Source organism: Ambystoma mexicanum, chromosome 6q (genome assembly GCF_040938575.1).
Source record: "Ambystoma mexicanum isolate Mex_15411 chromosome 6q, UKY_AmexF1_1, whole genome shotgun sequence".
NCBI lineage: Eukaryota > Metazoa > Chordata > Amphibia > Caudata > Ambystomatidae > Ambystoma > Ambystoma mexicanum.
This window is the reverse complement of record NC_090937.1, coordinates 449,564,471-449,577,499: the sequence shown is the minus strand read 5'-3', so window position 1 is coordinate 449,577,499 and position 13,029 is coordinate 449,564,471. Positions and strand designations below refer to the sequence as shown.

Sequence of the window (13,029 nt, the reverse complement as noted above, 5' to 3'; positions counted from 1 at the left end):
GCGTAGCGGGAGAAGGTGCAGCATGCAGGCCTTTGATGTAAAAGGCGCCCACGGAGGTGGGCTGAGGGCGCCCCTGCGTCGCGAGTTCCTTTTACAAAAGACACCATTAGCCCCCCACCACGTCAACTCCGGCGAGTCTTTCAAGGGCTGCCCCGAGCTGGCATGATGGCAGAAGGCGTGGCAGGCGCCTCATTGTCATTGAAGGCACCCGCGGCGGCGGGCTCATTCAATGACAATGGGCTGCTGACGCGCCCTATTCCTATCATTACCTCCTCGCCTGACTATTTTTGAAACTTTAAGATTCCTACAGATTTTTGGTCACAGAATGTTGGCATGTATGAAAAATGCATTCGATGAACATTTTTTCGTTAGAAAATATTCGATGTAAAATGTTTAGATGAAACATTTTTCGATGAAAAGACTGGATACCGGCTACAACAGTTTAAAGAAAGACATTATAAATGGACCTTTCTTGCGCGTCCCGGCAAGGTGCTAAGGTGAAGGGGGACAGGGGAAGGGAAGTGCCCAACACCAATGACAATGCTCGGAACACGGTCTTTCCTTAGTTAATACAGCCCGCATTCCAAGCATTCTCATTTGTTCACAGCGCCTCCTAGGGTGGAATAATGTCCTTTAGCACCTGGCAGGGGGCACCAGCCAATCAGAAGGCTCAGAATTTGTCCTGTACTGTATCGTATAAGCCCACATTCTGAGCTGCCTGGGCAGCCGGCGCACCCTTCCCTTCCCCGCTACCCATCCCACTTCTTCTCTTAGCACCCGCATAGTTTCCTACATGGGTGTTAAGAGTGTTTTTTAAATAAAAAGAATCTTACTATAAGCGCGTCCCGATGTTGTGCAGTCCTGTTGATCAGGAAGCCCATTTTCAATATGTCATCAACATAGAAAACAGACTTCCTGTCAAACAGGACTGCACGGCATCGGTATGATGCCGATATGCCTCTCGGCAGCTGGGCTCACCCTGTGAGTAACGGCCTGCCACCTCAGGGCATATCGCCTCATAAGCTCCGATGTACATCCCTACACGGGTGCTAAAGGGGTCTTTTTTAAAGAAAAAAAATAAACATACCTTGCTTGCGCGTCCCAGCGCCGGTAGCTCTGTTTTTCCTGAAGACCGTTTTTCATGTTGATTACTGTGTCGTCATCAACATGAAAATGCACTTCACAAATAGAAATACTGAGCAGTGCCGGGCCGCATGACAAAGGTACGTTTATTATTTTGTTTTCGTTTAAAAAGAAAAAAAAAATTAGCTCCCTTGTAGCAAGCTACATAGATGCTAAAGTGAAGGGGCAGCGGGAAGGGAAGGTGAGCGCCTGACAGCAATGACAATGCTCATAAAGCGACCTTTCCTTAGTGAATACAGCCCGCATTCCGAGCATTCTCATTGGTTCACGGCGCCTCCCAGGGTGCTAAAGGACATTATTCCATATTTAATAAATGGCACTGAGTATGGAGCATACCAGTTTAATCTGGACTGGAGGCAGGCACAATTAAATGTTTAGGTTTACTAAAAACAAGAGTCCAATGTTTCCTTGAGCATCAAAGTTATACTTACCAGATTATATACTATTAAACGGATGCTAAAATCTATTGTGTTCCACCCTTTGTTGATGATTTCCAGTAAACTCTTTTTTTAAGGATTTGGGCTCAGTCCTGTATTTGTGGGAAGGGGGAACTCTCAGGATTGACTTAAAAAAAGTATACTACTGAAATACAAGAGAGGTGTTAATTTTCCTGATGATGTTTACTGTACCTCGTGGCCTTTGTCTAAAAGCAAGCTGGTAACAGGATCTTATGGGTGCTCCGCAGCTCTTAATTCTCAAAATATACTGGACAGAATATTGAACCTAAATGTGCCCATTCTTATTACCAAGTATCCTGCCTCTCGGAGAGGCACTGTCTGGTCCTCCTTTCATCTAGGCCAGCTATAGTTGAGCTATCTAAGCTCAGGTTAAGTCTTGACAACTACCACTATTTGGCACAATAATATTTGAGGCCACCCTTGTTCTGTCGTTATTGGTTTGTTTGAAGTATAAAGGAGATCTGCAAACCTTGCAATAGATCAAAGATCAGTCAGATAGTTGAGCAAGTTAAACACTGGCTTGAGAGATCTGAGTGTAGGCACAGTTCAAAAATCCAAGCTTAGCCGACTCGCCCCCTCATTTTTCCGAACTCATTAAATTGAGTATAATAGACTTAGGTAATAATGGCTCTTACTATTACAGTTCTAGAGGAATATGATACAAACCTCCGTATAAATGTGACATATTTAATATTTTATTTGAGTCCTTAGAAGGTTTTTTATAAGAAAGTGAATATTAAATTATAACTTATTGTGTTCTGTGGGAGTGACGTGGAACTACCTCATTGGTCAAATGTCTGAGCCATACGAGCCACTATGGCTGAGAAATCTAATAAACAGTCTGGAAATGAGCGAATTGGAGAGGAAGCTGCGTGACTTCCTCAGTCACTGCAATGGGCAGGTCTCTCAGTGCGGTATTCCATCGCATCACACAAGCACATGCTCGGAGCGCCGTCGCCCGCATTGGTCCCCTATTCCCCCGAGCAACAACTGACAGGTGCAGGCCGGCTAACCCTGACCCAACCCGCACTCCTTTCCCTGAAAACATGGGTCTCTCCTGGCACACACAACCCGGGTTTATGGCTCCCGCCACCGCACATCATCCTTGTCGGACCACATCTGGCATGCGCGGCCATGCCTTGACTCTTTTTTGGTGGCACACACCCAGCAGATCATGCCCCTCAGCATGTTGCTCCATCCTTATGGACAACCCAGCCAGCTCCCTGCAGCCATCCCAGATAGATTGCCTCCTCTAGCCCCTTTTATTCATAGGTTTTTGGACTGGAACATAGCAATATAGCTGATGTTTATTTTTTTTAAGACGGTGGAGTTAATCTGCCATTGGAGTTTGCAGGAAACTGCCTGGTTTGCCATTGAGCACCTAACTCCGCCCTCCGTCCACACCTAGAGTTACGGGCCCTTAAGACTGAGTTAAAGGCTGCGTGCAGCTCAATGCAGCTCTTGGGCTAAATCTATAAAGCTCAATTTTTTACAGCAGGTACAGCTTGGCAGAGTCATCCTGCACATGAATGACTTCTACGAAAGAGAGGCAGGTTTTATTCCCCAGACCCTGGAGAATGTGTTACTGGGACCATATCAGGTTAAGGTGTGCAATATCTACAAGTCCTACACGGTGATGGTGCATGATGCTGTATGTACGACTAAAATTAAATGTGAAATGCCATGGAAGGTGCATGCAAGTTCACTTGGTCAGAAGAGGATTGGCAGGAGTGTGGTCTGAGTGTAATTTGGCTTCAGAAGCAGCCAACCGACCGCAGTCTCTTTACTTTATAATGCACAGAGCATTGATAACAAAACTAGTTTAAAGTCTGTGCACAATCGATGGTCTTGAATACTATTGGGTCGATCCTTTTGTCGTAAGGGATTTAATTGTGGATCTGCTAGAATTTTCCGATATGGAGCCTGATCCATGTTCAAAGCTCAGTGATCAGTTAGTACTCTAGTTTAATCGCCAAAGATGATTGCTCTGTCCTTTGAAGCAGTCCCTTTTTCATGGTAATGTTTAATTCTGTAATCAGCTGATGCGTGTTGGAATTCTATTTGTTACCTGCATAAGCATGGGAGATGCAACAGAAGAGCAGCTGTTGAACTGCATGTTCACGAGAGCAAGGGGCAAGTTCACTCAGGAACTTTTTTTATCTAAGACGGATCAAGGAACAGAAATATGCAAGGTCACAAACCATCGTAAGCGCTTAACACTGACAGGCACATCTGAAGTTATTGTTTTTCACCTTCCACCTGGTCCTTTGGCTCTGTGGTTACATATGTCACTATATGTGTAAAAGGGAGTCACTTCTATCAAGAAACTAAAATATGCCAGTGATCACTATGCCATGGTCCCCTGATGTCAATCTGCCTCAACACTTACACTTAGGCCCTGGCATCATTGCGATATTTAGCCTCTGTACTTACGGTATTTAGCCTCACTGTTTTTAGACTCACTGCATTTAGCTTCAATGCTTACTGCTGTTACAGGCCGGTCCCTACTGCTGCTACAGGCCCTGGCATCCTTGCGATATTTAGCCTCTGTGTTTACGGTATTTAGCCTCACTGTTTACTGCTGTTGCAGGCCCGCCCTTGCAGCTGCTACAAGCCCTGGCATACTTGCTGTATTTAGCCACTGTATTGACTGTATTTAGCCTCACTGCTTACTGCTGTTACAGGCCCAAACCTACCTGCTGTACCTGGCTACGTCACCCACCCTTGCCCCCTGCTCCCCACGGACGCCCACACAAATCCATACAAAGCCCTACAAATCCAGAGATGCTGACACTTATGAACCAGATGCCTAACAGGCCCTACCAAACCTTAGAGACATCAGCCCACACAGAAGGCCTCATGAACGATCTCTCCCTAACTAAATACCCATGCACACTGCAAATGGCATGCATGCTCCCAACCCACTTACCATCCCACCCTCTCATTTCCTGACGCAGATGCACCCCTTCCATCCACCCACTAAATCCTAAACCTCCACCACACGACCACCCTGTACCCCAACAATCTTGAATCCGTCAAACTTGAAAAGTCTCAGCTTCCCACTACCCCACCCACATGATATCCTCCTCTTCCACTGAGTCCACCACAGATTACAAAGGTATCCTACCCTCTGAAGAACCCTGCCCCTTAGAACACAGAAACGAACAACCAACCTCCTCCCATTCTACAGCCTACCATCATTCACGAAAAACCACCCCAACCATCTCTCGGAGAAAGGAAAGACTTAATGACAGGATGAAAGCCCCATCATCCACCAGAAACCAATGGCAGCCTAGGAAGATTAACTCGCCTCCTAGCCAGGTCATTCCCAGGGCAACCAACAATACCCTAACAGACCCATGTGAAGTTTTTAAACTCAAATCATCTCCTGCCGCAGTACCTAAAGCTGAAAACCACTAAAACCTAACCACTGCAAAATCACCACGGTGGCCAACAGAGAAAGAGATACCTTAACTCACATCAAGGGTGTTCTTATCAATGCCAGATCCCTACCAGCACATGCCCTTCACATTTCTGACCTCATCACCACCAATGACCTAGATTTCATCACATCACCGAAACCTGGCTGCATCCAGCCGCCTGCCCTGTCCTTTCGCTGGCTATACCAGATTTGTACTCAATCTTTAGAAAAGACAGAACAACCTCCAAAGGGGGCGGAGTTGCAGTCATCGCCAAAATGAACATCGGTCTGAGAGAAACAACCAAGCAAGCCATTCCATCAGGAGAACTGATCTCCTTTAAGATATTCCTTTCTGTCACATCCTCTCTCACTATCCACCTTACCTACAGATCCCCAGCTCCTGTATCGTCATTCGAGGAAAAGATAGCCTCACTCCTGGCATCTAATACAAAGTCATTGTCTAAAATTGTCACCTATGGAGATTTCAACTTAGGTCTTAATGACCGCAATGGCTACTAAGCCTTCGCCCTCGGCAACACTATCAAAGCACAAGACTTCACCCTTCAGGTCACTAACCCTACACACCTTAAAGGCCGCACATTGGACTGGCTTGCTGACTTCAACTGCCTCACCAACATATCAAACAACTACCCATGCCCATGGTCTGACCATACTGTCATTTTATTCTCCATCAGTGCCTCATCCCATCACAGCATGTCCCCCCATCACACACCTGCGGCACTCGCACACAATCATCGACACATCACCCCAGACAACCTGCTCCCCTTGCTACTTTCTCTCATCTCCCATATTGACCAAACTACCGACCACACATCCCTAGTGGCTCTTTACAACCAAACCCTCAAGATAGCCATTAACAAAGTTGCACTCTTGGGCAACCGCAAAGCTAAACCTACAACCCATACCAATTCCTGGCGCACCCCTAACCTCAAAGACTAATGTACCAAAAAAAGAAACGCTGAGAGTGCATGGAAAAAATAAACTACTTTCGATAACAAACAGCAATTCAATACACTAGCCACAGAATACAAGGAAGCCACCATCCTAGTAAAGAGCCAGTCATACAACTCGAGAATTGAGAATACTAACTCAGGTACAAGAGAGCTCTTCACCATTCTATGGGAACTAGAATCACCAGCCCCCGCCCCACCAGATCACTGTACCAAAGACCAACCTTGGTGCGAGAATATCCAAAAGTCATTCACTGATAAGATTACCTTACTTCAAAACAAAATCAAAGCAAAAAAAAATAAAGCTCGCCCCTGCAGCCCATCCCACAGACACGCACTCTAAGCCACCCTCCCCTATCCTAGGTTTGAATTTACACCTGTCACCACGGCCGAAATCATTAAAATCTTAAAGGGATTGAAGCCCTCAAGATGCCAAGGAGATATCTACCCAGCCACATTGATCAAAGACTGCGCTGACAAACTGGCCCCGTTCATCACAACCCTAATCAACAATTCCTTCACCTCGAATAAAGTACCTGAAAACCTGAAAGAAGCATGGATACTCCCACTGCTTAAGAAACCTACACTGAACCCTAATGTTCCCACCAATTACCATCCTATCACAACAGTACCCTTTCTAATAAAAATAATAGATAGAGTAGCATACGTACAAATCCAAAACTATCTTGAAACTCACAACCTCCTTCTCCTCCGTCAATTAGGATTCGGCCCTGGTCACGGAACAGAAACAGCCCTTCTGGACCTTAAAATCCAAATGGATAGAATTAGAGACAAGGACGACGTGGCCATCCTCCTCCTTCTGGACCTCTCAGCGGCTTTTGACTTAGTAAACCACAACATCCTCTGCCAACACCTCGCCGCGGCGGCCTATTTCTCAAACAATGCCATAAATTGGATTGAAACCTTCGTCTCTAGCAGCACCATGAGAGTCTTCTCCCCCACTGTGGCAGCGCCCCTACCCCTGTCACCTGGGGAGCCCCACAAGGTTCATGCGTATCACCAACTTTGTACAATGTGTTTACCAAACCCCTCACTGACATCGTAGACAAACTCGGTGTCACCTATACCATGTATGCGGATGACACACAAATACTGCTACCAATCACTGGAAATCATGGCACAGAATCCAAGACCCTGAACTCTATCTACTGCACCATTCAAGCTTGGATGGCGCAATATGAACTTTGTCTTAATGATGGAAAAGCCGAGATCATCATCGGTGGTAGTCCACCAAGGCTAAAGAATCTACCACTAGAGTTCACCTGGACTCATCACTCTCCCTAACTAGACAAGTCAACGCCATCCCCTCAGCATCAGCCTACACCGCCAAACTAATTACCTCTGTAGACCCTTCTTAACCACAGATAACTGCATTAAATGGGATGTTTTGAGCACATCTGCATGAATCCATATGACAGAGTGCATACTAAGGACCTGAGACACAGAAGCATTTTATAATGGTGCAATCCCATTGGAAAACGCTTTGTGATTCAGGTCCTAAGTGTTACATGTAATGAAATCATCGACCTCAGCATTTTTTGGGTGTAAAATGACTGCTGAAAGGGTTTCCAAGGAACATGCCACGCCTCGGTTGTACTCATACGCAAGGATGCCCTGTAAGCGTTGGCAATGCATGATGTCACCAGGCTTCTCGGAAGTCCGAAACTTCAGAAATAAAGACGACATCGAAACACCGGTCTCATCTCTTCTCAATCACAAATTTGCTTCGCAGTTCCCCACTTCTTTCCTTACTATTGGCTCTGCTGGACAGAATCCCTTGGTTTATCACCAGGTGTGAATATGGCATTAATCCCCTGTTTCAATGGCTGGAACAGCGGCTAACGGGGGCACCAGTTTGTTGCCACCATTCCAGCCCTTGGAGCGGGCGATTAACGCCATTAGCATCCAGGGTTACTAAAGCAGTAAACCAGGGTACTACAAAAAAAGTATTTTCCCTCATTCAACGGGACGCGTGCAGCTTCCCAGTGAAGGAAGGAAAATGCCGGACCAAGATGGCCAGTATGGTTATAAAAGGCAGTGCTCCGTACGGAGCCCCTCTTCTATGACCATGGAGGCCGGAAAAGGGAAGTTGCTGCTGTGGCTGCTGCTGCAACATTCAGGTAAATCAAATGGGTGGGAGAATTGTTACAGGAGGGAGGACAGAGAGAATGATGGTGGCCTGCAGGGATCTGGGGGCAGCCTGCAGGTTCCGTGGAATGCGGGCTGAGATTACAGGTTCCAGCCTGCGATCCACGGAACCTGATTGTCTGCGCCCCTGCCCTGGGTGCTAATACGGATTGCTTTGATCTAATCAGGGTCGTCATTTGGGTCTCGGCAGGGGTCTCAACTGCGACCCCTGAGTTCTCCCATGCTATCCCTAAACCGTAAAAAAAAAACGAATAATAATTGTTTCATTTTTTGTTTTGTTGTTTAGATGTAAGCTCCTGGGCCGGGGCCAGTGCCATGTGGCTATTTCTTTCTGGAGTAGCTGGCATTCTTTTTCAGGCCTCTTAAAAAAAAGAGGGGGTTCCACAAGTGTAACACTTTGAGCAGTGACCCTAAATAAGAAAGAACAGGAATAACAAAGAATTTGTTTTTCTTGAAATCTATATGATAATTTGTAGACTCATTAAAGGTTTATTTCAGGCACACTTCAGGGGGTGAGTCCCTGATTTAGTCTATTTTTAAACACCTCAACCCAGCCTTTAATCCTTCTGAGGTCGATAAATCAGTACCAACACAGGTTAGGTGATATTGTATGTATATTCTTTCTATATGAAGCGCTTAAGCGTAAGTGCTATATAATAACACATCATTATCATTTGGACTTTGACATCTGCTTGCATTCACAGTAATTTGGTAACATGGGCCTATAGACACTGATATTAATGATACATATGGTGAGCCATTCTTGTATGATGTGTATATCACATTATAGGGATATCGTAACCATATTTTTCGTAGTATACTTAGGAACAATGCTATGTGATGCCACTTTCTGTTTTGCAAGGGGTGAAAGGCTGTGTTCGATCGCTTCCCATGATGGTGGTATTGGGATCAAATGATATCACTTCCTGTGATGTCATCAGAGGTCAAGGGTCATGTGATGCATTTTGGTGAACTGACGTCTCTGGATCTAATCCTCCTGTTCGGTCATAGTTTTGGCTCTGCAGTATTTGTTGACCTCAGCTTCGTTTTGTGGACTGTTTTTCGGATCCTCAGTTTTTGGAGTCATCAATCCCTCACTGCTCTGGAGAGTAGCCCTCGTGGGCTGCATTCGCTAGAGGCATTCTGTGATTTCCTTGAATGCTGGCAACAATTGGCTTCTGCTCGAACAACCCTTCTGTTTTCCTGGTTTCTCCCATTTGCCTCTCTCAAAGTCTCTTGTCTCATGTTTGGGGTCTACTTGTGTTCACTTCGAAGGAGCGAGTTTTCCTTCACTGAACATCCTTGTGCCATCAGTTATTGGTCCCAGGCGACCTGCATCCTGGACTTGTTGTAGTGGTAACATCTGTTTTGAGGATTGTCCGGGCGTTTGACTGATCCATGAACACTGTAAAAGACGATTATCATCCAATTAACTGTATTTTGGTTCCATCTTCTGTCATCTGTAACTAATGGACCCCAGGTAAGCCAACTTGCAACTCCTCGTAGTTGAGGGTAGAGGTGGTTGGTGCATTGCCACCTGTAGCTCTGCATTAACCATCATCTATTCTTTCCATAACCAGTGACTGATTTCTTGGGAGTTTCATGCCCGCTATCCCGCCTTTTCACTTAATACCTCATGTTAGTGTGCACCTTGCTCCGCTCTCTCCAGGGTGTATTTAAGGGAAGGTCTACTGTCTTCAAGGAGGTTGGAAAATAATCTATAAGAACCTGTGTTTTCAAATGTTACTACCATGAAATTTGTACTCAACTTATTTTTGGGTGTGCAATCATCTCTGTAGTTCTCCTGAATAGCCCCTTGCCTAGTAGATCTGACAAATGTTTCCCCATTTCATGTATAAAAAAGATGGTTCCCCAAGGTTTTGTTCCAAAACTGGATACATTTGCAACAAGAGGCATCTTTTTAGATGCCGTCTTGATTTTTAATTGAGCCAAAATCAACTATTGTCACAATGGGAAGTTGCTAGCTGCTACGAGGAAGAGGTTCAGGGAATGGGAAGAGAAGGGGCAGAAAAGAAATCAGGGTTTCAGAGTGAAAAGAAGGTGGAGGAAGCACAGAAACTGAGCCTGGAACTTGGACAGGAGGGGGCAAGAAGGAAAATTAGGTTCTGTAAAAGGGATTGAGGTCTACAAATGTGTTTTATTTTATGGCTTTTCGCACTAACCTAGCTCAACAGCAGTTGAGAACTTTACAACAGGATTGTGCCAGAATTGGGCTTGGCATTTTATACAGTAACGCAGTACTGTTGGTGGTGGGAGAGTGGGATTTTTATTCGTCAGGCAGGTATTGATGACAGAACCATGTTTTTAGCGTTTTGCTTAACTGGAAGATGGTAGGGCTATCTCAAGCCTCTAATGGGATTGAGATCCAGATGGTCGGGTGGCCAGGAGAAGGACTGCTTGTGAGTCTTCTCTTTGCGGGCTAGATTTGACTCCAAAGCTTTTGATAGTTTTGCTACATTAGGTGCGAGAGCATCCACAGGTGCAGAGTTTAGCCGCCAAGTATATTGATGTTCCTATTGAGATTGCTTTGCAGGTGATACATGCAGATTTGAATATGATCCTGGCGTGGAGGTGGTGCCAGTGAAGCGTGCGCCATGTTGGAGATATATGGTTGAATTTGCAGGCAACTATAATGAGGTGGGCTGCAGCATGGTGTGCTGCTTTGAGGGGGGCAAGTGTGTGGCTGGAAGCCTATTATGGAGGGCATTTATCCCATTGATGTGTGAGATAACGAGGGGTTGGACCACAGTATGGAATTCGTTCTGGGGAATTAAGGGTTTGATTTTTGCAGTGTGTGGATTTGTAGACATGCGGCTTGTGCCTTTTTGGCTATGTGCTTTTGGAAGGAAAGGCTACTGTCAGCAATGAAGCCTAGGGATTTGCCTGAGTTTAGCAGCTGGGGTGAATCCTTCCAGGCACTTGTCAACCAGCCAGAGTTGCATGAGTTGTTGTTTGGTGTGGGGACCAATGAGGGCAAGTTCGCTCTTGGTCGGGTTCAGTTTAAAGTAAGTGCTTGGCATCCATATTTGGACAGTTACCAGGCATTCGCTGAGGCAGGCAATGTCCTGGGGCCCACTGGCCTTAAGGTACAGCTGAGTGTCATCAGTGTATTGATGGATTGCTGTTTTGGTGTCATTTACGAGAGTTCCCAAGGGTTCCATGAATAGATCGAGTTTCACTGCAGAGAGAATGAAACCTTTGGCAAACCCACATGTGACTATAAGTCAGTTGGTCCTGAATGAACCCATCTGTACAACCTTGTGCCTACTGGATAAGTTGGATGCACACAATTTTAGGACAGTTCCAGAGAAGAGCATCCTGTCCGGGGTGGAGGGAGAGGAGTATTAGGTGTTCAACTGTGTTGAAGGCAAGTGAGAGGTCTAAGAGGGGTAGGAGACACGAGTGCCCAGTGCCAGTGATTCTGAGCTTTTCGTCCACCACTTACATGGTTGCAATCTCAGTGCTGCATTTGGGTCGGAAGCCAGACTGATAATAATGGAGGAGGCCAACATTGCCATTTTTAGCAAGTAGTTGGGTCGCAACTACTTTCTCAATAAGCTTCCCAATGAACGTGAGACTCGTGATGGGTCTGTAGTTGGCTAAGTTCTCTGGGTCAAGCAAGTTCTTTTTTTTTTAGAAGGGGTGTACGTAGTGGGTTTTACTAAAGCAAGTGTGTCTGAGAGATCCTTAGGAGAGAGGAGGGGGAAGTCTGTCTGGTTTTGACGCCTAGATGTGACCTCTGATTGTATCTATTTTGTTAATGAAGGAGTTTATTATTTTGCATTTTCCTGTGAAGCCGGCACATCAGGGACAGGTGTGGGTTTGGAGCAGTGCTTGACTACTTCAAACAAGGCTTTGCTCCTATTAGAGGCTGCCTCAATGGTGGAAGTGTCAATGGTGCAAGTGTAGTTAGCCAACTTAGCCTCAGAGAAGCACACTTCAGCATGAAGTTGAAATGTGCTCGAAGATCCCATTGGAACAGATGCAATGGCTGCCTCTGTCTTTCCCCACCTCAATATGGCGAGTATATGAGAAAAGATGACTGTGTCCATGACAGCAGTCTATTATATGATGTCCCATTGAGGCTTTTCTAATGGGAACCAGCGGCAAAATAGTTTAGGAATGCTGGGGGATCCTATGCAATTAGTTGCAATGATGGGCTTTGTTTTACACCACTTCAATATCATGCGTGTATGGGACAGGATATCAGTAGGATTGGAGATACAGAATCATTGCAGTAACAACCTAACTGTCTTGCAGTAATGCAGCCATGACAGTCATAGCCTTTCACTGTGGCTACCATAGAGACCCGGGCAAGAACGTGTTCTGCTTTGTGACACGGACACACGTCGCACAGTCTTAAAATGGTGTTACACGCACAGAACGTGTCGACCAGCATTCCATGACTGTTAATATTGGATCTTTCAAACCGTGATGGAAACAACATCCGAAAATTTATATTTACCCTCTAAAAATCTTGTTGGCTTCAGTGCTTATGTATGCACTCTTTGTAACCTGTCACCCTTCATTTTGTCGCAACTGACAAACAAACATTAAATATATAGTTATAGTGATATAGTTTCTGTGTTCATGTTTGGTGAGTGCATATGCTCGTCTTCATGATAACTGGGCTCCAGGTGCGAGGTCAAGCGGGCAATCATATTGCCAATGAGGAGACGAGTTGTTGGACGTTCCTTTACTGAATTCATTGTAAGGGTGCAGAAGAGAGAGGCTGACATGAGGTGACATTTTCAATAATACTTTATTATAGTTTTCAAGAATAATCCCTATCTAGTCCTATCACTCTGAGGGGTTTCCCTGCTTCAAATCAAAATGAAGGAATGTC

The 13,029-nt window shown here is 45.5% G+C and overlaps 1 protein-coding gene across 2 annotated transcripts in view; it reads left to right on the top strand.

Annotated features, from left to right (window-relative positions):
• Window positions 1–1,160: 1,160 nt before the first annotated feature.
• The window catches only part of LOC138516100 (syncytin-2-like), an 82,639-nt gene continuing 70,770 nt past the window's right edge, over window positions 1,161–13,029 (top strand). For both annotated transcript variants that reach the window (XR_011282227.1, XM_069630926.1), the window contains exon 1: window positions 1,161–1,223. Coding sequence is in view for 1 of the 2 variants with exons in the window: in XM_069630926.1 (XP_069487027.1) it covers window positions 1,215–1,223 (9 nt within the window). In the remaining variant the exon portion in view is untranslated. The remainder of the gene's footprint in view (window positions 1,224–13,029) is intronic.